This window comes from Osmia bicornis, chromosome 3 (genome assembly GCF_907164935.1).
Source record: "Osmia bicornis bicornis chromosome 3, iOsmBic2.1, whole genome shotgun sequence".
Taxonomy (NCBI): Eukaryota; Metazoa; Arthropoda; class Insecta; order Hymenoptera; family Megachilidae; genus Osmia; species Osmia bicornis.
The window spans coordinates 9,353,278-9,375,624 of NC_060218.1; the positions used below are offsets into that span (position 1 = coordinate 9,353,278).

General features: G+C 35.6%; 6 protein-coding genes across 6 annotated transcripts; 4 read left to right on the plus strand and 2 right to left on the minus strand.

Moving 5' to 3' along the window:
• Window positions 1-603: 603 nt before the first annotated feature.
• On the minus strand, window positions 604-2,813 carry LOC114872467 (histone H1-like). The gene is made up of 2 exons (XM_029179689.2): window positions 1,784-2,813; window positions 604-1,183 (listed from the first exon to the last, which is right to left on the minus strand). The coding sequence occupies exons 1-2, from the start codon at window positions 2,482-2,484 to the stop codon at window positions 1,180-1,182; spliced, it is 705 nt and encodes a 234-aa protein (XP_029035522.1). The 5' UTR covers window positions 2,485-2,813; the 3' UTR covers window positions 604-1,179.
• Window positions 2,814-4,770: 1,957 nt separating this feature from the next.
• LOC114872527 (histone H4) lies at window positions 4,771-5,219 on the minus strand. Its single transcript, XM_029179808.2, has one exon. The coding sequence runs from the start codon at window positions 5,129-5,131 to the stop codon at window positions 4,820-4,822; it is 312 nt and encodes a 103-aa protein (XP_029035641.1). The 5' UTR covers window positions 5,132-5,219; the 3' UTR covers window positions 4,771-4,819.
• Window positions 5,220-5,346: 127 nt separating this feature from the next.
• Window positions 5,347-5,891, plus strand: LOC114872525 (histone H3). The gene has a single exon (XM_029179805.2). It carries the CDS (start codon window positions 5,422-5,424, stop codon window positions 5,830-5,832), a length of 411 nt encoding a protein of 136 aa, XP_029035638.1. The 5' UTR covers window positions 5,347-5,421; the 3' UTR covers window positions 5,833-5,891.
• A 1,320-nt stretch (window positions 5,892-7,211) lies between these two features.
• On the plus strand, window positions 7,212-13,925 carry LOC114872523. Its single transcript, XM_046285133.1, has 14 exons — window positions 7,212-7,553; window positions 7,698-7,817; window positions 7,889-8,003; window positions 8,112-8,349; window positions 8,775-8,888; window positions 8,963-9,053; window positions 9,123-9,268; window positions 9,339-9,471; window positions 12,824-12,849; window positions 12,991-13,107; window positions 13,226-13,316; window positions 13,398-13,543; window positions 13,669-13,801; window positions 13,872-13,925. Exons 1-14 carry the CDS (start codon window positions 7,413-7,415, stop codon window positions 13,923-13,925), a joined length of 1,665 nt encoding a protein of 554 aa, XP_046141089.1. The 5' UTR covers window positions 7,212-7,412.
• Window positions 13,926-16,319: 2,394 nt separating this feature from the next.
• LOC114872499 lies at window positions 16,320-18,148 on the plus strand. The gene is made up of 8 exons (XM_046285134.1): window positions 16,320-16,379; window positions 16,474-16,615; window positions 16,659-16,920; window positions 17,273-17,358; window positions 17,433-17,566; window positions 17,646-17,788; window positions 17,868-17,933; window positions 18,079-18,148. The coding sequence occupies exons 1-8, from the start codon at window positions 16,320-16,322 to the stop codon at window positions 18,140-18,142; spliced, it is 957 nt and encodes a 318-aa protein (XP_046141090.1). The 3' UTR covers window positions 18,143-18,148.
• An 813-nt stretch (window positions 18,149-18,961) lies between these two features.
• Window positions 18,962-22,347, plus strand: LOC114872520. The gene is made up of 9 exons (XM_029179797.2): window positions 18,962-19,264; window positions 19,409-19,528; window positions 19,600-19,714; window positions 19,805-20,060; window positions 20,497-20,610; window positions 20,685-20,775; window positions 20,845-20,990; window positions 21,061-21,193; window positions 21,913-22,347. The coding sequence occupies exons 1-9, from the start codon at window positions 19,124-19,126 to the stop codon at window positions 21,967-21,969; spliced, it is 1,173 nt and encodes a 390-aa protein (XP_029035630.1). The 5' UTR covers window positions 18,962-19,123; the 3' UTR covers window positions 21,970-22,347.

Sequence of the window (22,347 nt, forward strand, 5' to 3'; positions counted from 1 at the left end):
TTCGGTTTTCTGTTGATTTTGAGTGGTTCCTAAAAAATACAATCAAAAGAAGTCAGAACTGTGTCTCTTCAACTGTAAATAAGTACTAGCACCGACGAGAGACTACTAAAGACTGCCACCCTCTGTGTTAAAGTGCGGTAGGCCAAGTGGGCCCAGTGAGCGAGGGGTACGATCAGTAAATGGCTGTGAGTATTTGGAGGTGACGTTGCGAATAATGGAAAATGTAAGTAGAATAGTGATATTATCCCTTGTATCAGCGATCAGACAATTTAAGAACTGTTATACCACCAACGAGATAGGTAATTTAGACTTGGCACAGCACCTGCGAAATAATTATATCGTCGGTGCTGCTTGGAAAACAATTATGTTTTATTTTATAATTATATTACATTTTTATTGTTTTATTTTCTTTATTGCGCACTCACTAAACGTGAGGGTAGAATGCACACTTAGGAGTTGGCATTCTTAGGAGGGAATGACACATATGTACATATTAGGCTGTTAGTGTATTTTGCGACATCCTGGAAGCAGGAACGTATTTACAAACGTGCAATTCAAAGTGTACTATAGTGATGAAGAGAAAAAGTGGAGCAACACGGATCCTTAATAGGTAAGGAAATAATTTTAATTCATTATTTACAATTGGCATGCAAAATGGCGATGAAATTGACTCATAGCTCAGTTTGTATTATAAAAATTGTGGTATAAAAAGTAGACAATATATTAAATGTTCAATTTTAGCGTCTACCTGTCAGTAAGGGCCACAAAGATGCCGTTGGGGCCTTGCAGCCAGCCCCGGCGGTGACATGTGCCAACCCCTCCTCCTCGCGGTGTGGCCCGGGCACCGGTTTACCGGTGGCAAACGGGGCTCTGGCTGTGGACGTGAAGCGCCTGGTGGGATGAGCTGAGACCACGCAGGTAAGTTTGATAAAGTAGACGCGTCCTAGAGCAAAACTCCTTACACGCCGACGAAGAGTTTGGTGTTGTGTCTTCTCCCCGTGCGATGATTGGTTCGCCATGAGCGGGATTGCTCCGGCCCGTCACCCCTTGGTAAGGAGGTGAAGTTGGGTGGTAGATAAACCAAGCGCTATGCGCCCTTTAACACCGCCGGTATAGGCGAAAGCTTCGGAACGGCAGAGCGGGTTTCCCAAGCCCACAAGGCTCATAATAGACAATAACCTACCTGTCAGTAACAGAGATTGAATAATAACGTGATTAGTAAATAGTGGTTGCGATCATCTGGCAGAGGAATCACATATAGAATTAAAGAAATTTCGAATATGTAGCCGACATTTTCCGGGAAGTGCAATATGCCCAAGTGGAAGATTAAAAACAAATGCGGAACCAGTAATACATGTATAAGTCTCGAGCCCAAATATGTTACAAATATATTAATTATTGGTTTATGCATAGTTATACTATTGTAAAAGTTATTTTGTAAGCTGTTAGATTATTTCATTTAAATAATGTACTGGAAAAAACGAATCGTGCATTGAGAAGCACTGCCCTTTTTATTAGTAAAAGTAAAACCGATCGGATGGCATCGGGTCGAAGGTAGGGATGTTCGATTCCGATTCGATTCTTTAGAAAATCGATTCTTTCCTCTAACTGTTTATTCCGTGGGGCCTGCGTAACATTTGTATCAAAATTTTATTTTAAAGGAAATGGTAATTTGGAATGAAGAGGTAAATTCTTGCCGAGTACAAACAGAGGTTGTTTCTTTGTAAAACAGGATTTGTGGCCCTGAAAAGGGCCAATTGGTATGTATTCTTCAACGAATTACTTTTTCGCCGCTGCTCTTGCGACTTTTGGAGACTTTGCTGTTTTTGGTTTTGGAGTTTTCGTCTTTGCTGCTGGTGCCTTTGTGGCTTTCTTAGTCTTCGATAAATTTTTCGGTGGTGGTGGTGATGTCTTTTGCTTCGGAGATTCTGCTTTCTTTACAGCAGCAGTTTTAGCTTTCTTCGGAGAAGGAGGCTGTTTCTTAGCTGCCGCGGCTGGTTTCTTCACAGCGGGTGCTTTCTTCGGGGCAGCCGCTTTCTTAGGACTCGCTGGCTTCTTCTCCGCAGCTTTCTTCTCAGCTACTGCAGGTACGGTCTTTTTCACAGAACGTTTGGATTTGCTCTTCGATTCGGGACTTTTCGAAGATACGGACAGCTTGAACGAGCCAGAGGCACCTTTTCCCTTGGTTTGCACCACCGCACCGGTAGTTACGGCAGCTTTCAAGTACTTCTTAATAAATGGCGCCATTTTTTCACCATCAACCTTATACGTCGTTGCTACGTATTTCTTGATAGCTTGAAGTGACGATCCCTTGCGATCTTGCAATGCCTTGATAGCAGCATTCACCATCTCCGCAGTTGGTGGATGGGACGATTTAGAACGTTGCGATTTTATCTTTGATTTTGCAGACTTTTTCGCAGGCGACGGGTTTGTCCCCGCATTTTCCACTGCTGCAGTATTTCCAGAGCTGTTTTTCTCCTCCATCTTACACAAAAATGAACAATAACTGTGTGAATGCAACAAACTTTCACGATCCGTTCACAGAGTGCGCTTCGGAAGCCAGAAATCGAGCTACTAGTAGGAAAGGCACGGACCGGGAAGAGAGGCCTCTCCTCTGTTTCCAATATCATGATGTTGAGAATCCCGGACTCACACCGAAAGATTTATGATTTATGCAATTATTTGTTCGATTCAAAGCACATATTAGGCATGTAAGGTTTCAGTTATTGTCAGTAGTTTTCAACGGTATCGTTGAATGACAAATTTATCTCAATTTACAGCTGTTATATTCAATTGAAGTAACATAGTCTCATGGTTGTTCTTATTTAGGACTACACCAATCTTGGAAATTAAGTAAAAAATAGGAGAATATTTAACCCCAAATGGTTTCTCTTGCTAGAATAAGTGACCTAATATTAAACCTATCGATTTGTATACATCAATCGTTAATGGAGTTTCGATATTATCAGAAATTCCAAGAGTTTTGCGCGGAAAGAAATACAATCATCAGGAAGATGCGACGCAAATGGTTGACATTATAGTCATTTATATAATACCATTAATCTGATTAATAGTACTTAATTATGCAGGACAATATAGACAAGAATATAGAAGTGGATTTATTTAACAACTTATCTCGCATTAATTTAAAATATTGCACACTCTGGTCGAGAAGTTCTGAATCACCATACTTTGATGCTTTGAAATGATATTTCAGTTTTATAAAAGTGCTTGTACATTGTTATACATAATGCAATTTCAATTTTATCCAATTTAAAAACTAATACTGTTCAGAAGTCTACTTGTTGATGACAAAATATAACATTTAATTGTGAAATATAATACCACCACAGGTACTTTGAGCGTCATGAGCTATACCTGCCATTTATGAATGTATATCAAATGCTTCAACGTTGAATGCAGATGATGTACCATAAATATTGTATATAAAAATAGAACTGGACAATGTAAAAGATTAGTTCACTAAATATTTATAGGGAAAAATTAAATCAATAATTTCGGACATGACTTGACGATGTTGTTTCGGTATTCCATTATTATACAGTGATGAAGCTGAATGAGTGGATCTTTGTACGAATAATTATAAGTGGAATACAATATTAATTATGATATAGACCTTAACTTTGACCAACAACAAAAGAACATGTCGGTTAGGATTTAAAAGGTTCGAAGCGGAGTATTTTATTTCAGTCTGGAGAAATACTTGAGGATTTGTTTTGTAAAAATTAACATAAGTTTGTTTTTACTATTATCCTAAAATAATTATAGTTCCTGTTTTAATAATTTCCTGCTTTCAGCTTTCTACAGGCGAGTCTTTCTAACTACGAAGCAGGGAATATGGAGCATCAATAACATTCCACATTATTCACAACTCATTTGTTTGCATACATCTGTGACACAGCTACTCATTCATTCAGCACTTATTTCTTCATAGATTGTGAGCTGTAGCTAAACATTAATCGCTTACTGATTTGTTTATGCGAAACAGCTATACGTTTGTGTATCTGGGCAAGGGAAGAGAGTAAGAGTGTACCCCTGGCTGTGAATGATGCGTGTGGACTGACAGCGTTTCTAATAGAGAATTACATATGGCAGGAATTTAACAAGTACCATATATTAATTTTCTTCGTGCTAAAATAAATTTTGCTTTTAATTTCTAAACTGTAATGTATTAACATTTTTTAAGTGTTCGCCTAAAAATGATTAATAATTTGGTTAACTGTATATGCACTGATGGTTTTTACGTAATTATTGTATTCGTATTGTAATTTCGCTGCATACTTTTAGTTTTAGCAATACAAAATTATACTCGACAAGTACAGTGATCGCTTAATAATTTCCTACGTTTGGGGGTCTACGAGTGAACTTTCTTAAGAAACGGGAAATTATCAAATGCCCGACATGCATATTTCATTCGGAGTTCGTTTGTTACGTACGGATTGACACACAGCTATACATTTATTGTCAACCTAGAAGGCAGAATCGAGTGTATGGTTGTGTGTCTATCTAATATATGGAAATACAGGACGTAACTAACAGGAAATTATCGGGCGGTTGTTCTAACTACAAAACAAAAATACTATTACCAAACGTTAATATTACTATAATATACACTGTTACTTCTATTGGCATTCTTTGTGTCGAATAAAGTGCTATTGCAAGCTAACAATAGTATCAAAATAATGTGTATTTAATAATTAATGGATATGTTGAAATGATAGAAGTTCTATGTTTAAATTGTTTGTTGGCCCTAAAAAGGGCCGTTTTTAAGTAAGAACTTAATCACAGTGATAGTAATTTAACCACCAAAACCATAAAGGGTTCTACCCTGACGTTTCAAGGCATAAACCACATCCATAGCAGTAACAGTTTTCCTTTTTGCATGTTCGGTGTAAGTGACAGCGTCACGAATAACGTTCTCAAGGAAAACTTTGAGAACACCACGTGTTTCTTCGTAGATCAAACCAGAAATACGTTTTACACCGCCACGACGGGCAAGTCGGCGGATAGCTGGCTTCGTGATACCCTGAATGTTATCACGAAGAACCTTCCTGTGACGCTTTGCTCCTCCTTTTCCCAATCCTTTTCCTCCCTTTCCACGACCGCTCATTTCGTCTAATACACGCTGCTACGTAAGATTAACAGAATCAACAGAATAATGTGATATTTCTCCAAAGCCAAACTATTATATAGCAGTACCAACTGTCCTTCCCCCTCCATCGCGCCATGTCCAGTACATCACCCTATCGTCACGCGCTACTGAACTCTCCCCGCCACACGTACTCCAACCAATCAGAGCAGAGGTGGAACTCTGGTCTACAAGCATATAAGGGAGGCAGAATCACCGTTGCGTCATTGTAGTTCGGGAGTTTGAAAGAAGCATACCTTACCGTTGCTGACATGGCTCGTACTAAGCAGACAGCGCGTAAATCTACGGGTGGGAAGGCTCCACGGAAACAGTTAGCTACCAAAGCTGCTCGTAAGAGTGCGCCTGCAACGGGAGGAGTGAAGAAACCTCATCGCTATAGACCTGGAACTGTAGCTCTCAGAGAAATTCGAAGATACCAAAAGAGTACAGAGCTCTTAATCCGTAAATTACCTTTCCAACGTCTCGTTCGTGAGATAGCACAAGATTTCAAAACGGATCTTCGTTTCCAAAGTTCTGCTGTGATGGCTTTACAAGAAGCCAGCGAAGCTTATCTTGTTGGACTTTTCGAAGACACTAACTTGTGCGCTATTCATGCTAAACGTGTTACGATCATGCCGAAGGACATTCAACTTGCTCGCCGTATTCGTGGAGAAAGAGCTTAAGTTTTAGACTCCACCTTTTATAACCATCGGCCCTTTTTAGGGCCCAATTTTTTTCAAACGAAGAGCACTTTTGTGAACATTTTATTAAAATTTCAAATATACTTACCGTAACAATAGGGCCACCTTTGCGACTTACAACTCAAACCGAGATGTATCTACTGAAAATCGGAAAATTTGTAAATGTTATATCTTAAAAACTAATTAAAATCGAGTGTATACATTAAAGCTTAATGAATTCGTTTTGAGAAGCACTATCACATGATCCGGAAAAAATATATAGTTCCATTTAAAAAACGAAACTTGACCATCATATCTTTTAAACCAGGCCTGGCCAAGTAGGGGAAATCCACTCCTGGAACACATGCTCCGGTTCCCCTTCCAACGCTGCTCCTTCAAGTAAGATGGGACGGGGAGGCAGTACCGCCGCTAGATAAGACGGAGACGGTAGACGGAACCGTCCCATCTTACTTGAAGGAGCAGCGTTGGAAGGGGAACCGGAACATGTGTTCCAGGAGTGGATTTCTCCTACTTACTTCGACAGGCCTGTTTTAAACTAATAATGTAAAAATATTTTCGTTCACGCCAAAACATAGGCCCCATTGTATCGTGTAATTTCCATATAAACAATTTTTCGTGTCATCAATAGTTATGAAATAAAGCGGCTGTCACACTTCAGCGCGGGCACCCTGTATATGGTTTTTCACACCTTGCTAAAACCTAAACACGCTTTTACAAAATTTTTGTCCGTCAGTCTATCTAAATGTCTGTTTAAACGAGCTAATCTCCAAAACCAGTGAACCGATTCTGACGAAACTTTCATTGGCAGATTCAGAATTTAAAGAGTAATAATTTAGAGTTCTTTTTATTTTGGAAATATTCAGAGTTGCCGCGTAAATTTAGAAAAACTGTAAAAATCAGACACTAATGAGGCAACTTATTTATAGTCCGTTTATACAGTTCACGCATTTACACATATATATATATTATACTCGAAGCGAGAGGCAATCAATCGCAATATTAAACAAACTTATGTTTATTTATACGCATGTAATACGAACGAAGTAGCGGGTAATCGCTAGTATTGAATAAAATTAACACGTCTGATAAACACAAATCCTGCACTCGTACCTGGTTAGCAACAATATTTCCTCAATTAGATTTCTCCAACAAAATAGAATGAACAATGATACTTAAAGGAAGTGACTTCAGCTAGCTTCCTCTTCGACCGATGAAAACAGACTGACCAGCAGTAAGGAATATTTTTTTCCCAGACCTAGATGGTAAAGAGAGGTAAAGATTTTTAGAAAAACAAATATCTTACAGTCTATAATTTTCTTAATAGCTCCGCTTACATTGTCACAGACTGAGAAGAAATCGATCGGTAAGTTCTTATACCCTATTTAAATATTCATAAATAATCGAGCCTGTCATTCTTTTGAAAAGAAGATTTCATTCCTTTGAAAATTTTGTTCTATCCACGATATTTCAAGAAAAATAAAGTAAAATTTATTCAGAGGGTAGGTGACATGGAAGGATGCATCGGTGACTAGGGATCAGTTGCAGTTCAACCGTTGCACACGATGGATCAACTACAAGTTTATTACAAACAGACTATATTCGTGTTATCAGCAGTAGGTCTGTGGCCATATCAGAATAAATACTTCCGATTGGTTTACAATATCTTCATCATCTTCATGTATCTTTCGTTCTTTTATACGCAGGTAAAATTGAAATATTCAGTGTGTACTCGAGAAACAAGTGACTCGTTGCGTTCTATAAGATTCCAACGAAGTTCGTAAAGCACACGATACCGCGTGATCGAATATTCCTAAATACAATAACTAAATATTCATCGTTGCTTTTAGATAGCCGCTATGACGAACACAAAACATACCCTGCATTATTTACTGAGGTGTATATTTTACCTGTCAGTGGGTATGGGTTCGCTACTGAAATACTGTACATATTACCTTCAAGCAGACACAGTGAGTTGTACAGATTTCAATTGCATTCAATTTCAATAGACATAGTGTAAGAGCAATTTTTTAATTGCGAGATTAAACATCTGATGGAAGAAGTGAAACACGATTGGAAAACAGAAAATGATGAAACGCTTGAAATTCTGAGAAATTTCGCCAATTTGGGAAAACATTATATCTTCTATTTCGTGTGTAAGAAATTCTTCTTGATTATATACTTCAATCGTTAATTCCAGTTATCACGATGAAACTGAGCCTGTCGATATCGTAAAAATGTTACAGTGATTTTTTTTATACCAGCCTTCATATTCATAGGATGCGAGATGTGCAATTCTATTTTGGATGCAGTCGCACCGTTAAATTATACTCGACCGTACGTTATACCGGCAGTATACTTTGTTGACGAAAGGAAGTATCGTTTTTTGATCCTAATATATCAGTCTTTTGCATTCTTGATGTGTGTAGCTGTGTATGTTGGGACAGAGTCATTGATTATTATGTGGCTGCATCATTTCAGTGCTTTATATGTACTCGTCAGGTAAATCTGACGAATCACTGTACACCCATAGTTTACTTTTTTTAATATTTATGATATTAACACCTTGCTGACCGGCTCTTTCGAGCCAAAACCCTTTCGTGCATATTTAAATATGAAATAAAAACTTCGAAATAAAATGCAGTACACTTTATTTAATCGTAATGCGCCGAAAAGAATCTAGAGTGATCTTTTAAAACTTGGCTCTCGAGCCTAAAAACTGTGTAAACTAACGTAAATGTAGACACGAGTTGATCTGTGACGGTCCAAAATTAGCAACGTGTTAAGAATAGCAAAAAAAGGAGGCGATCAATTTAAGTAACTAGGCATAATAGCTATTTTTTAATTTTCAATTCACGTTAAATTAAAGAAAAAGTGAATTTTCACAGAATATATGAGTTTGTATTTATAAATGTCTTAATTTACAGCTATTACATTTACCAAGGTGTCATGGAACATATCAGTCACACTTCAAACGAACATTTAGGTAACAGTAAGAGACTCTTAATAACAGCTGCAGTTATCCACAGAAGAGTAATAAAGTGAGTATATTATTTTTATTATGGCTATAACGATTCGCTATTTTTATTTCTGTTAATCATGTTTGTTAACAAAGGTATATGAACATTTTTGAAAATGTTACGTCATTATCGTACGTCTTTCTTCTACTGTTTGCTACCATTAGCCAAAGCATTAACATATTTATTGTGAGTAATTCATTTTCTTAGTTGTGTAGAAAGTTCACAGGTACTTCTCAAAAAAACGATTCTTTTCAGCTGTCGCAAACCATTTTTAAATTAGAGGCAAATATAGATACAGTGTTGTATTTAACATTTGCATTTACCGAACTGATATATATTTTTTGCATGATCTACATAGTGCAACAATATTTAAATATTTCTGAAAACGTTAGTTTGCAGATGTAAGTTGAAACTTTTTATTGTTTATAATAGTATACATAAGCATTGGAATAATGAGATCAATGGTTACAGATACAATACCAATTGGTACGAGGCTTCTTTGTCTACGCAAAAATTCTTGTTGTTCATTATGATGAAAACATCCGAAGAGCGTCGCTTCAAATTATTCATCTTCGTTAATCCAAACCTCGAAGGTTTCGTGCAGGTACATTGTTTCCTAATATAAAAGTTTGTTTAAAATAAACGTTGGAAAAATGGACAAATATATGGATTAAAAATATTATACAGGGTGTTCGACAACGGGTGAAGGATTTGTTAAGGGGTGATTCTATGGTTCAAAATAAGACGAAAATCTAGAATGACGAAATAACATTTGCGGTTTTGTTTTTCAGTAATTAACGATTAAAACTTCGAGTAAAAAGCGCCTAAAATCTGCAATCTGCTCAACACCGACAACTGAACGTCAAGGCAGCAGGAGTGGGTACAGTCATAACCAAGAGTAATTGAATAGTGGAAAATTACCTCGTGCTATTCAGTCAGTTTCTCGGTAATGCAGCATTCGTCTTTCCCTTCATGGTTATGACTGTACTCACCCCTGATGACCTGACGTTCAGTCGTCGGTGCTGGGCAGGTTGCAGATTTCAAGCGTTTCTTACTCGAATATTTAATCGTTAATGATTGGAAAACAAAGCCGCAAACGCTATTTGGTCATTCTTGATTTTCGTCTTATTTCGATCCCTAGAATTATCCCTTAAAAAATCTCCCACCTGTCGAACACCCTGTATAAGCGATGAAACCTTTCGCATGCGTCGTTCTTCTCAGAAAAAATTTTTAGTTACTAATTTCACTATTTCCACGTTTATGTTAAAGAGAATTCATAATATTCTCCTTGTCACGCTGACCCCGTCTTAATGAACTTTTTCAGATATTAAAAGTGTGCTTCTCCTATTTCACGGTAATGGCTTCTATAGATCGACGATAGAAATTGTATTGATATAACATTATAGAAACATGTAATAGAAAATTAATTACTTAAGTAATTAACAGTATTTAACATAGAATGCACAGAAACGAATGAAGCTTCACAGTGTAGTGCTTTCGTAATTGAGGATTATTAAATTAATCACGACCTGGATGGAACGATTATTATGGCGCCGTGTCATTTCTTTACCTAAATTATTATTAGTTTTTATGCGGAAAACCAATAAGGAACACGTGCTTGAACCAGATGGTAAACTTGTTACATCCTTAAACAGTTTTTTATCTACTCTACCAAATATTAATTGCTAGATAGTATTAGTATAAAGAGGAATTTAAAATCAGAGATCGGTAATCAAAGTGTTAATATTATATATTACGTTTATTCGACAACAAATGTTCATCCACTATGCACTCTCAGTCGTTAGACATCATAGAATTTGTTTCACAAACGCCCGTACTTGCTCAGTCATCCGCAATGAAATAATGACAAATAAAATCACAACTCACGCGACGAGTATGCACTTGTGTCAAACTCCCGTATCGTATCACCGTTGCCTATCCTTTTGAAGAGGCAGGCGCTGCATCGTTGCATGTCACAGCGTGCTACGGCTCGGTCAATATTTCTTCGTTTCTCGAAAGAAACGATTTGGCAATAGGATTGGGCCACTACAGTCATTTCGCGCACCTCCGGAGCGTATTGTAGCGAGCGGAACGTTGTTCGAGGAGGATTCGTGCCGCAGACTGACTGGAATAGAGTACAACTTGTTGCGCGGGATGGAACGACACTGAGCGAACAAAATACAGGAACGAAGGGGAAACAAGTCGAGGCATAAAACATGCAGTCACGGAAGGGAAGTTGAACGACAAAATGTTTCCATAACGGTGGGAAAGACCATCTGTTTTACACCTAAGATACTCGAACTTGAATGCACCCCTTTTACAAGTGAAACCCACACACGGAGGGTTGCGTGTTTTCCTCCACCGTGTAATTTCCACGGTTTTGTCACCGATAGGGAAACAATGTAACTTTCTGTATCGATCAATGTCAATCTTAAGTGCAAGCTATGCATTATGGTTCGCCGTATTGCATTAACCCTGATTAATGTTTCAAAAGATCCACATAAGATAATGATAGTAGAGCTAATACATCGTGCGTCGGGGTGGAGAGCAGCAAGCTTCTTGATCGTCCAACTTCGCAGATGCGTTTCGACGTTCATAGAGCAATTAATCGTTCGAGACAACGTTATTATAGAATTAGCAGAATTTTATTATCGGTGCTCGGTCTGTGGCCGTATGATAATAATAGATCGGTCAAGACTGTGGAAAGATTATCTATCATGGTATTTCTCGTTGCCACTGTGGTGTTCCAGGTATCACAATTTTATTTTTGGAGAATCGTCTTTGGGAATTAAAAAATTGTAAATCTATTGAAAAGCTAAAGTAAGCCATACTATGCCATGTTACGTTTTTCAAATATTGTTGCAATATATTTATACGGAACCATTTCCACTGAAAGGTAAGTCACGATATGCTGTTTCATTTTTTATACTTTTCATTCGTCAACGATTTTGTGGAAACATCTTAAACTGGGGATGAATGCAGTGGGGTTTTAAAATTATCATACCCAATAGTATAGCATACAAAAATTTTGCTTCGGTGGATACTGTAAAAATTTTATAGCTTAACATCTCATGGCATAGCTTAACTTATCTTTTGTTATATTACTTAGAAATTATTCCATGTCGTGAAATTATTCCAAAATAAAAAGAACTAACCTAAGATATTCGGTTTATAGAATTCCAGGGTACAGTATGTCACTTACACCCCTGCATCCCTGCATCCCTTACATCCCTGTACGTCATTGATTGAGATGGATAAATAGCATAAGATTCCAAATTTGGTTTGAAAATCTGATTCGATCAACCTTTTTTAAGGAGGTTTTTTTTTCTTACTGATTGGTTTCAGTTAGCAGCGTACTTTCGGTCTCCAGAATGTGACGAGAACCCTTTGATAAACACTACATGTTACATTCTTCTTGTTTGCATATGGGCTGTGAAATATTGTACCTTTTGGGTCAACGAAGAAGGTGTAAGTTTTATAAAAATTTAGAACAGCTTAACTTTTATCGCTTAATTTGATTCAACATTTTTTGTGATTTTAGATAAAGGAACTAATTGACGCGATTGGAGATAATTTGCTATTCTTGAATAGCAAAGATGAAGAAGAAATGGGGTCGCAAAATGCATGAAAAGTGGAATACTTTTAACCCATATTTTTGCATGTAAGAAAAGGTTTCCTGTTTGTTGGTTTTATGACCTATATCGTTGAATATATTACATCTATCTTTTTCAGTTGCGATTTCTATGTTATGTTGTATATTTGTCTATTTACTATTGAAAAAACCGTCGGATTTCGATTTCTGTCAATCTACCGCAAACTTGTACATAACGATAGACTATTTTTCCGAGGATCAAAAATTTGTTCACGTCGTTACTTTGCATGCCACTGTTCTTTATGCTTGGATTGGAATAGCTTTTATTGTAACTGAATCACTAATTATGTTGCTTTTTCATCAGAGTCTTGGTTTATTCGAAGTAATTCGGTAAGAAAATTAAATACATCCTTCATAATCTTATTGGAAATATAATAAGTTACAGATTTATTATTAATTGTTCGCTAATTGAACTCTGACTCTTATTTTATTTTCCTTCAACCTGCATATAATTTATTTTGTATTTCATAGACATCGAATACAGAACGCTTTTAGCAAGGAAACACTGAATATACCGGGTATTAAGAAAGAGAAAATAGTGCAGCAAAAATTGGTCCAAGCTATAGAACTACATCAAAGGATACACTGGTCAGCATATAATCGAATTTAATCACCCATTCAAAACATAATAATTTTGTTAATAGTCTATGTTCATTTTATCTTACGTTCGTCGAATTTTCCGGAAAAATTTCATTGAAATATGAAGCATTTATAGTCACGGAGAAAGCGTTGTTTCATTTTCATATTTCTTGGTGCTTCTTGTGGGAGTAGCCATTACAATTCTGAGTCTTTTACGTGTGAGTACAGCAGCAATGAAAAATAGTATTCTCATAGAAATGATATTACTATATAACCGTTTCTTAACAGTAAACGTATAGCTATCTCAGCTTAAAATCGAACTGAGTACATTGAAGATACTAGTAATGGAAATATATCTGATTTTCATATGTTTTGCCTATATATTCTTGATCAATCATTTATGTCAGACAGTTCAAAACAGCAGTACAAAACTTCTCTTGGATGTGTGAGTGATAAATAATGTTTTTTTATTTTCCAAAAATAATATCCTATTTTATTAAAATTTCTGTTGTATCGTCTGCATATTAATATCGTGTAGATTTCAATGAAATATTGTTATATTCTCTATAGATACGATAATTTATGGTATTTAGCTCCTGTATCCTCGCAGAAATTACTATTATTCATGATGCAGAACAGCAGGAAGAACATTATAGGCCCGGCTGGAGGGATTTTTTTACCAGGTCACGAAGGGTGTATAAAGGTAACAAAATATCACTCATCGCACAAAATTTTCTTTTTCATTCCAATTATTAACAATCTTTCATTCACAGCTTATTAAAATGAGTTTCTCTTATTTCATGGTCATTCGTTCCGTACAATCGTAATTACCAAAAAAACGTATTGACGGATACAAGTGGCAAGTAGTGCGAATAAATAGATGATTTTATTACACATCATAGAGGTACCTTCTTCGATCAAGGATCATTAGATTTGAATAGTCGGTTCAGTAAGTCACGCCGAATTTAGTTGTATTTTTAATTCCGATTAAAATTAAAATACTTTGATGACGCCGGCAGTAATCCCTTTTGTATGTATTATCGTTAAATTTGTATGGTATTATGTCTGGTTTGAATTTATCGTGAATCTTGAAACAAGGTAAGCGTGGCAAAACGAAGTAAAAGTAATTAAGTTATAGGGGGTGTTCGACAACGGGTGGGGGATTTTTTAAGGGGTGATTCTAGGGATCGAAATAAGACGAAAATCAAGAATGCCGAAATAGCATTAGCTGCTTCGTTTTCCAGTAATTAACGTTTAAAAATTCGAATAAAAAACGCCTGAAATCTGCAACCTGCCCAGCACCAGCGACTAAACGTCAGGTCAGCAGGGGTAGGTACAGTCATAACCAAGAAGAGAAAGCCGAATGTTGCATTACCGAGAAACAGTACAGGGTGATTCTCTCGCTAGGCGACACAAAGGAACACTGGCGACAATGGACCCCTTGACCGCACTATAAAGAGGTCCGTATTGTCACGTACCATCGGGGACTTACCCGGGCCGAGACAACTCTGTGTGTCTTCATGGTGCGGTCAAGGGATTCATTGCCGCCAGTTCCTTTGTGTCCCCTAGCGAGAGGATCACTCTGTATAGCACGAGGTAATTTTCCACTATTCAATGAGTCTTGGTTACGACTGTATCCACCCCTGCTGACCTGACGTTCAGTTGTCGGTGTTGGGCAGATTGCAGGTTTTAGGCGCTTTTTACTAACAAAACCTCAAATGCTATTTCGCCATTCTTGACGTTCGCCTTATTTTGATCCTCAGAATCACCCCTTAAAAAATGTCCCACCTGTTATCGAACACCCTGTATATTCCGTTGATTTTCATGGAAAAAATGTGTAAAATTTAAATAAATAAAATGAGCAACTTAAAATAAACTTTTACAATGTATAATGTACATAATATTAATATATGATTGTTTCCTTTTTGTTTCAGGTAAGTACCTTCATAAATTGCTAATTGAAGGGTATGAAAATCTAATTACAGGTTTCGTATGCATGTACATTTCTCTTGTTTTCTGTCTAATACAATATTAGAACATCAACGATTATTTTACATGGTTTGGAAAAAACTTGACAAACAGTATCTTATTAGCACAATGTAGAAAATACTCGAATATGCTTTAAATTGTTAATGTAAATTAAAATGGTTATTGAAGAAAAATCTTAATTATTCCTCTCACTCAAAACGCTAATTAAGTGTTGTTTTCTAAAGAGTGCACTCATTACATGATTTGTATAAAGAGATAAAATAAATTCTTCAAAATATGCAAACTTAAGATGACATATTAAGTCACCTGGAAAGAGAAAATATGTTATACAAACATAAATTTGCAGAAATATGTATAATCTAATTATCATAATCCGCTAATATTCTCACGTCCACGATTTCTCTTATTAGGCATAAACGTCCCAGTCTCACATAATAATATGAAAAATAACAGTTCTTACTTGTAACAGTACCAGAAAAGAACAGTTTCCTATGTTTTCGCGTTGAATCATTTCACAGTGAAAGGTTTGATCGTCACATTCTTGAAAATGATGTTCTTCCTTCGAATGTTCTTCGCTAACTGAACTCCCGTTCCACAGTCCAACCGTGCGTTGTTTTTCCAAGAAAGAGAAACACTGAAAAATAGAAGAAATAAATAATATCTGAGGGAAGAAAACTGTGAAATTGTGCTGAAGCATAATTTATTCATCCCTTGGGAAAATATGTAAAGAGACAAAATATAAAACCCTTCTGGCTTTTCTCTCGGTAGATTTATCTAATAGACTTTAAATTATATCGATCATACTGAAATTACAGTCTACGTCGATCATTCTACCACGCAACATCCCCCGTTTCGTACTTTTGCTAGAACAATGCTAAATTGTCTGTGAAAAGGAGGGGGAAAGAATCAGTAGTATAGAGAGTTGCTGGTCAGACGCTCTGTGACTGTCGACCGAGATGGACGAACTTATAAAACGTTATTACAAACTTGGTAATACTTACTTCGTGGTGCTTGGCCTGTCGCCTTACAATATTTCGAAATTCACCAAATTACAAAACTTTGTGTATGTGTTGGTCATCTTTTCCAGTTTATTAGTCCAGGTATCGTATATTAGAGGATTCTTCTTTTTTTTTCACATCAATTATTTTCTTTCGAATTGTGTCGTTTTTCAGATATTTCCACTTATAACGATAGATTTCTCTTTGATACTCCTTTTCAAAAGTTTTCTGAGCATGTTTATTGTAACAGCTGTTCTTATGATATATATTGTATTTATGATCAAAAAGGAAGATGTAAGTTGTCAATGAGTTTTTCACACCTGTCGTCAAAGTGTTCGATACGTTGTCATTTTCACTGTGATTTCTCTCGAGTTTGTTGCGTGCGTAGGTTAAAAATATTATGGAGAAAGTGAAATACGATTGGGACACCGTAAAAACGATCCATGAACAAAACTTACTGAAAAAATATGCGAAGATAGGAAAACACTACATCAATACGTTCAGTCGTAAGATAATAACAATTGTTCAGTGCGTTAATATACAATGAATTTAAACAATTGTAACGATTTGCAGTTGTTACATACTCTTGTTTAGCCGTCACATGGCTGACTCCGTTTACCAACGAACTGCTCGATTTAGTGAAACCCTTGAACGAATCACGTTCACGTAAATTTCCAATTCTCGTGGAATTATTTATTGATCAAGAAAAATTTCATTACCCTATTTCTTTCATATTTAATTTGTTGCTTTTAATGAGTTGCATATGTATCATCGCGACTCAATACGTCACCATCATGTGGTATCAACATGTTGTGAGCCTCTTTGAAATTATTAGGTAAATGTAAGATTTTTATTTCGTGAAATTTTATAAATATTATAGAAATTAATGGAAAGTAACTCCTTCGTGTGCAAACTAGATCATTTATGTCCGAAGGGAATTCCAATTTTTTTCGGATTTCCTTCTGAATATTTGTTTTTCCCAATTAATCCGTTTAATATTTCACTCGGGGGGAGAATTATTTATTAAAGCAGAGCCCTCAATAAGTATCCCAGAATTTTTGCAGATTTTTTGGAAACCAAGAGCAGCAAAAAACTTAATAATTAACATAAACGTCCCAGATTGCAAATATGACACTGAGTTGCATCACAATTTATTATTCATCCTCTAGAATTTTATAAACGTGCAGGTGCCGTACTAACGAAGCGTTTACCTACGTTTCTTTATCCATTCATGTCTCTGAAAGAACTTCTAAAATGATGAACATTTTAACGAGTACAACAGTGATACACGAAAGGGCGATAAAGTGAGAATTTGTTAATAATAACGATCTTTGTGTTTTATTACAGTTTTAACGAAATTAATACCAAATTTTTCTTTTGGTATTCAAAGATTTCTAGATTATATCCTAAGCAAATTTAGGGTATTGTACTTTATTCTCGTTGGAAGCAGTGTGGTAGTGCTCAGTATATGTTTCTTTTTCGTAAGTGAACCAATGAAAGTCATCGTGTAGAGTGTCACGAATGTTAATTATATAAAACATGATTGTTTATTATTTTCAGATTTTCCAAGCATTTATGTGTCGTACTTACGATAATGAACATTTGTTCGTAACAGCGGCTCTTTGCTTAATAGTCTACTTGTTTTACTGGAATTATTTGATTCAACAGGTGATAGATAGTTATAATAACGTTTTTATTCAGCTGTAAGTGAATGTTATTTATCATGATATTTAAAATAGTAAATTTTTCTAAAAAGTGTTATTCAAAGTTATGGTCTTTTAGGTATACTGTAGATTGGTATAATGCACCTTTATGCGTACAAAAATTAATCTTAACGATGATGATAAGGTACACATCGCCCATTTCTATTAATTTGTTAGGCATTTATTCTCCATCAATGAAAGGTTTCTTTTTGGTATTCAATTTGCTTATGAACAATAATGCGCATAGAGAGATCGAAAAAAAAGGTATTGAGCTTATTTATGCGTTTCAGTTATTCAAGGCAACATGGTCGTACTTTATGGTACTCAGTTCAACCCAAACGAGAAATTAATTAACGGAAGATATGTATTACAAACAATATATCTATACATATAAATAAAATTGTAGTGTCTGTCTGTGATTTCGAAATAATGGTTTTTGTTGCACATATGTGGTTTTTCGCACCTTGCTAAAACCCGAACACGCTTTTGCAAAATTTTTGTCCGTCAGTCTATCTAAATGTCTGTTTAAACGAGCTAATCTCCAAAACCAGTGAACCGATTTTGACGAAACTTTCATTGGCAGATTCAGAATTTATAGGGTAATAATTTAGAGTTCTTTTTATTCTGAAAATATTCAGAGTTCTCGCGTAAATTTAGAAAAACTGTAAAAATAAGGCGCTAATGAGGCAACTTATTTATAGTCCGTTTATACAGTTCACCCATTTACACATATACGTATATTATACTCGAAGAGAGAGTCAATCAATCACAATATTAAACAAACTTATGTTTAGTTATACGCATGTAATGCGAACGAAGTCGCGGGTAATCGCTAGTATTGAATAAAATTAACACGTCTGATAAACAAATCCTGCACTCGTATCCGGTTAGCAACAATATTTCCACAATTAGGTTTCTCCAACAAAATAGAATGAACAATGATACTTAAAGGAAGTGACTTCAGCTAGCTTCCTCTTCGACCGATGAAAACAGACTGACCAGCAGGAAAGAATATTTTTTTCACAGACCTAGATGGTAAAAAGAGGTAAAGATTTTTAGAAAAACAAATATCTTATAGTCTATAATTTTCTTAATAGCTCCGCTTACATTGTCACAGAGTGAGAAGAAATCGATCGGTAAGTTCTTCCACCCTATTCAAATATTCATAAATAATCGAGCCTGTCATTCTTTTGAAAAGAAGATTTCATTCCTTTGAAAATTTTGTTCTATCCACGATATTTCAAGAAAAATAAAGTAAAATTTATTCAGAGGGTAGGTGACATGGGAGGGTGCATCGGTGACTAGGGATCAGTTGCAGTTCAACCGTTGCACACGATGGATCAACTACAAGTTTATTACAAACAGACTATATTCGTGTTATCAGCAGTAGGTCTGTGGCCATATCAGAATAAATACTTCCGATTGGTTTACAATATCTTCATCATCTTCATGTATCTTTCGTTCTTTTATACGCAGGTAAAATTGAAATATTCAGTGTGTACTCGAGAAACAAGTGACTCGTTGCGTTCTATAAGATTCCAACGAAGTTCGTAAAGCACACGGTACCGTGTGATCGAATATTTCTAAATACAATAACTAAATATTCATCGTTGCTTTTAGATAACCGCTATTACGAACACAAAACATACCCTGCATTATTTACTGAGGTGTATATTTTACCTGTCAGTGGGTATGGGTTCGCTACTGAAATACTGTACATATTACCTTCAAGCAGACACAGTGAGTTGTACAGATTTCAATTGCATTCAATTTCAATAGACGTAGTGTAAGAAGAATTTTCCAATTGTCAGATTAAACAGCTGATGGATGAAGTGAAACACGATTGGAGAATAGAAAATGATGAAATGCTTGAAATTCTCAGAAACTTCGCAAATTCGGGAAAACATTACGCCTTCTATTTCGCGTGTAAGAAATTCTTCTTGATTATATACTTCAATCGTTAATTGCAATTATCACGATGAAGCTGAACGTGTCGATATCGTAAAAATGTTACAGTGATTTGTTTTACACCAGCCTTCATACTCATAGGATGCGAGATGTGCAATTATATTTTGGATGCAGTCGCACCGTTAAATTATACTCGTCCGTACGTTGTACCGGCAGTATACTTCGTTGACGAAAGGAAGTATCGTTTTTTGATTCTGATATATCGGTCTTTTGCATTCTTGGGATGTGCAGCTGTGTTTGTTGGGACAGAGTCATTGATTATTATGTGGCTGCATCATTTCAATGCTTTATATGTACTCGTCAGGTAAATCTGACGAATCACTGTACACCATTCGTTTATTTTTTTGCACCTATTTTAAATATTTATGATATTAACACCTTGCTGACCGGCTCTTTCCAGCCAAAACCCTTTCGTGCATGTTTAAATATGAAATAAAAACTTTGAAATAAAATGCAGTACACTTTATTTAATCGTAATGCGTCGAAAACAATCTAGAGTGATCTTTTAAAACATGGCTCTCGAGCCAAAAAACTGTATAAACTAACGTAAATGCAGACAAAAGTTGACCTGTGACGGTCCAAAATTAGCAACGTGTTAAAAATAGCAAAAAAAGAAGGCGATCAATTTAAGTAACTAGACATAATAGCTATTTTTTAATTTTCAATTCACGTTAAATTAAAGAAAAAATAAATTTTCACAAAATATATCAATTTCTATTTGTAAATATCTTCATTTACAGCAATTACATTTACCAAGGTGTCATGGAACATATCGGTCACACTTCAAACGAACATTTAGGTAACAGTAAGAGACTCTTAATAAGAGCTGTAGTTATCCACAGAAGAGTAATGAAGTTAGTATATTATTTTTACTATGGTTATAACGATTCGACATTTTCACATCTTTTAATCATGTTTGTTCACAAAGGTATATGGACATTTGGGAAAATATTACGTCATTATCGTACGTCTTTCTTCTTCTATTTGCTACCATTAGCCAAAGCATTAACATATTTATTGTGAGTAATTCATTTTCTTAGTTCTGTAGAAAGTTCATAGGTACTTCTCAAAAAAACGCTTCATTTCAGCTGTCTCAAACTATTTTTAAATTAGAGGCATATAAAGATACAGTGTCGTGTTTGGCATTTGCATTTTGCGAACTGATATATATTTTTTACATCATGTACATAGTGCAACAACATTTAAATATTTCTGAAAACGTTACTTTGCAGTTGTAAGTTGAAACTTTTTATTGTTTATAATTGTATACATAAGCATTGGAATAATTAGATTAATGGTCACAGATACAATACTAATTGGTACGCGGCTTCTTTGTCTACGCAAAAATTCTTGTTGTTCGTTATGATGAAAACATCCGAAGAGCGTCACTTCAAATTATTCATCTTCGTTAAACCAAACCTGGAAGGTTTCGTGCAGGTACATTGTTTTCTAATATAAAAGTTTCTTTAAAGTAAACGTTGAAAAAATGGCAAAATATTTGGATTAATAGTATTATACAGGGTGTTCTACAACAGGTGGAAGACTTGTTAAGGGGTGATTCTAAGGATCAAAATAAGACGAAAATCAAGAATGACGAAATAGCATTTGCGGTTTTGCTTTGCAGTAATTAACATTTCAAAATTCGAGTAAAAAGCGCCTAACACGTGGAATCTGCCCAACACCGGCAACTGAACGTCAGGGCAGCAGGGGTGGGTACAGTCATAACCAAGAGTCATTGAATAGTGGAAACTTACCACGTATTATTCTGTTTCTCGGTAATGCAGCATTCGGCTTTGTCTTCTTGGTTATGACTGTAATCACCTCTGCTGATTTGACTTTCAGTCGTCGGTGCTGGGCAGGTTGCAGATTTGAGGCGTTTTTTACTCGAATATTTAAACGTCTATGACTGGAAAACAAAGCCGCAAACGCTATTTCGTCATTCTTAATTTTCGTCTTATTTCGATCCCTAGAATCACCCCTTAAAAAATCTCCCACCTGTTGTCGAACACCCTGTATAAGCGATGAAAACTTTCGCATGCGTCGTCTTTCTTAGAAAAAATTTCTAATTATTAATTTCATTATTTCCACGTTTATGTTAAACAGAATTTATAATATTCTTCTTGTCACGAAGCAGTCGTCTTAACGAACTTTTTCAGATATTAAAAGCGTGTATCTCCTATTTCATGGTAATGGCTTCTGTAGAAGGACGATAGAAATAGTATTGATGTAACATTATAGAAACATGTAATAGAAAATTAATTACTTAAGTAATTAACAGTATTTAACATAGAATGCACAGAAACAAACGAGACTTCACAGTGTAGTGCCTTCGTAATTGAAGATTATTAAATTAATCACCAACTGGATGGAACGAATATTGAATTAATTCAGCGATTGTAAAAATGTAATCTTTGACTTGTATTTACTTTGATGTTAAACCGAGCTTTAATATTACAGGAAAGATATAATGAAGTTATACCTAACTAGAGAAAATTTTGAATAACCAAAGATTGTATTGAAAGCGGAAAATATAAGCTGTAAACTAGAAGCAGCTGTTAGTAACACTCGAAGTTAATAAAATTTGCATTACA

Coding starts and splice junctions, on each gene's coding strand:
- LOC114872467 (XM_029179689.2), bottom strand. CDS start 2,484: ATGGAGGAGAAAAACAGCTCTGGAAATACTGCAGCAGTGGAAAATGCG.
- LOC114872527 (XM_029179808.2), bottom strand. CDS start 5,131: ATGAGCGGTCGTGGAAAGGGAGGAAAAGGATTGGGAAAAGGAGGAGCA.
- LOC114872525 (XM_029179805.2), top strand. CDS start 5,422: ATGGCTCGTACTAAGCAGACAGCGCGTAAATCTACGGGTGGGAAGGCT.
- LOC114872523 (XM_046285133.1), top strand. CDS start 7,413: ATGGATCAACTACAAGTTTATTACAAACAGACTATATTCGTGTTATCA. Junction 9,054..9,122: donor AAAGCATTAACATATTTATT/GTGAGTAATTCA, acceptor GATTCTTTTCAG/CTGTCGCAAACCATTTTTAA. Junction 9,472..12,823: donor ACCTCGAAGGTTTCGTGCAG/GTACATTGTTTC, acceptor CTTTTTCATCAG/AGTCTTGGTTTATTCGAAGT.
- LOC114872499 (XM_046285134.1), top strand. CDS start 16,320: ATGTTTATTGTAACAGCTGTTCTTATGATATATATTGTATTTATGATC. Junction 16,616..16,658: donor GATAATAACAATTGTTCAGT/GCGTTAATATAC, acceptor AACGATTTGCAG/TTGTTACATACTCTTGTTTA. Junction 17,934..18,078: donor ATCTTAACGATGATGATAAG/GTACACATCGCC, acceptor TATGCGTTTCAG/TTATTCAAGGCAACATGGTC.
- LOC114872520 (XM_029179797.2), top strand. CDS start 19,124: ATGGATCAACTACAAGTTTATTACAAACAGACTATATTCGTGTTATCA. Junction 20,611..20,684: donor ATCCACAGAAGAGTAATGAA/GTTAGTATATTA, acceptor TTGTTCACAAAG/GTATATGGACATTTGGGAAA. Junction 21,194..21,912: donor ACCTGGAAGGTTTCGTGCAG/GTACATTGTTTT, acceptor GAACTTTTTCAG/ATATTAAAAGCGTGTATCTC.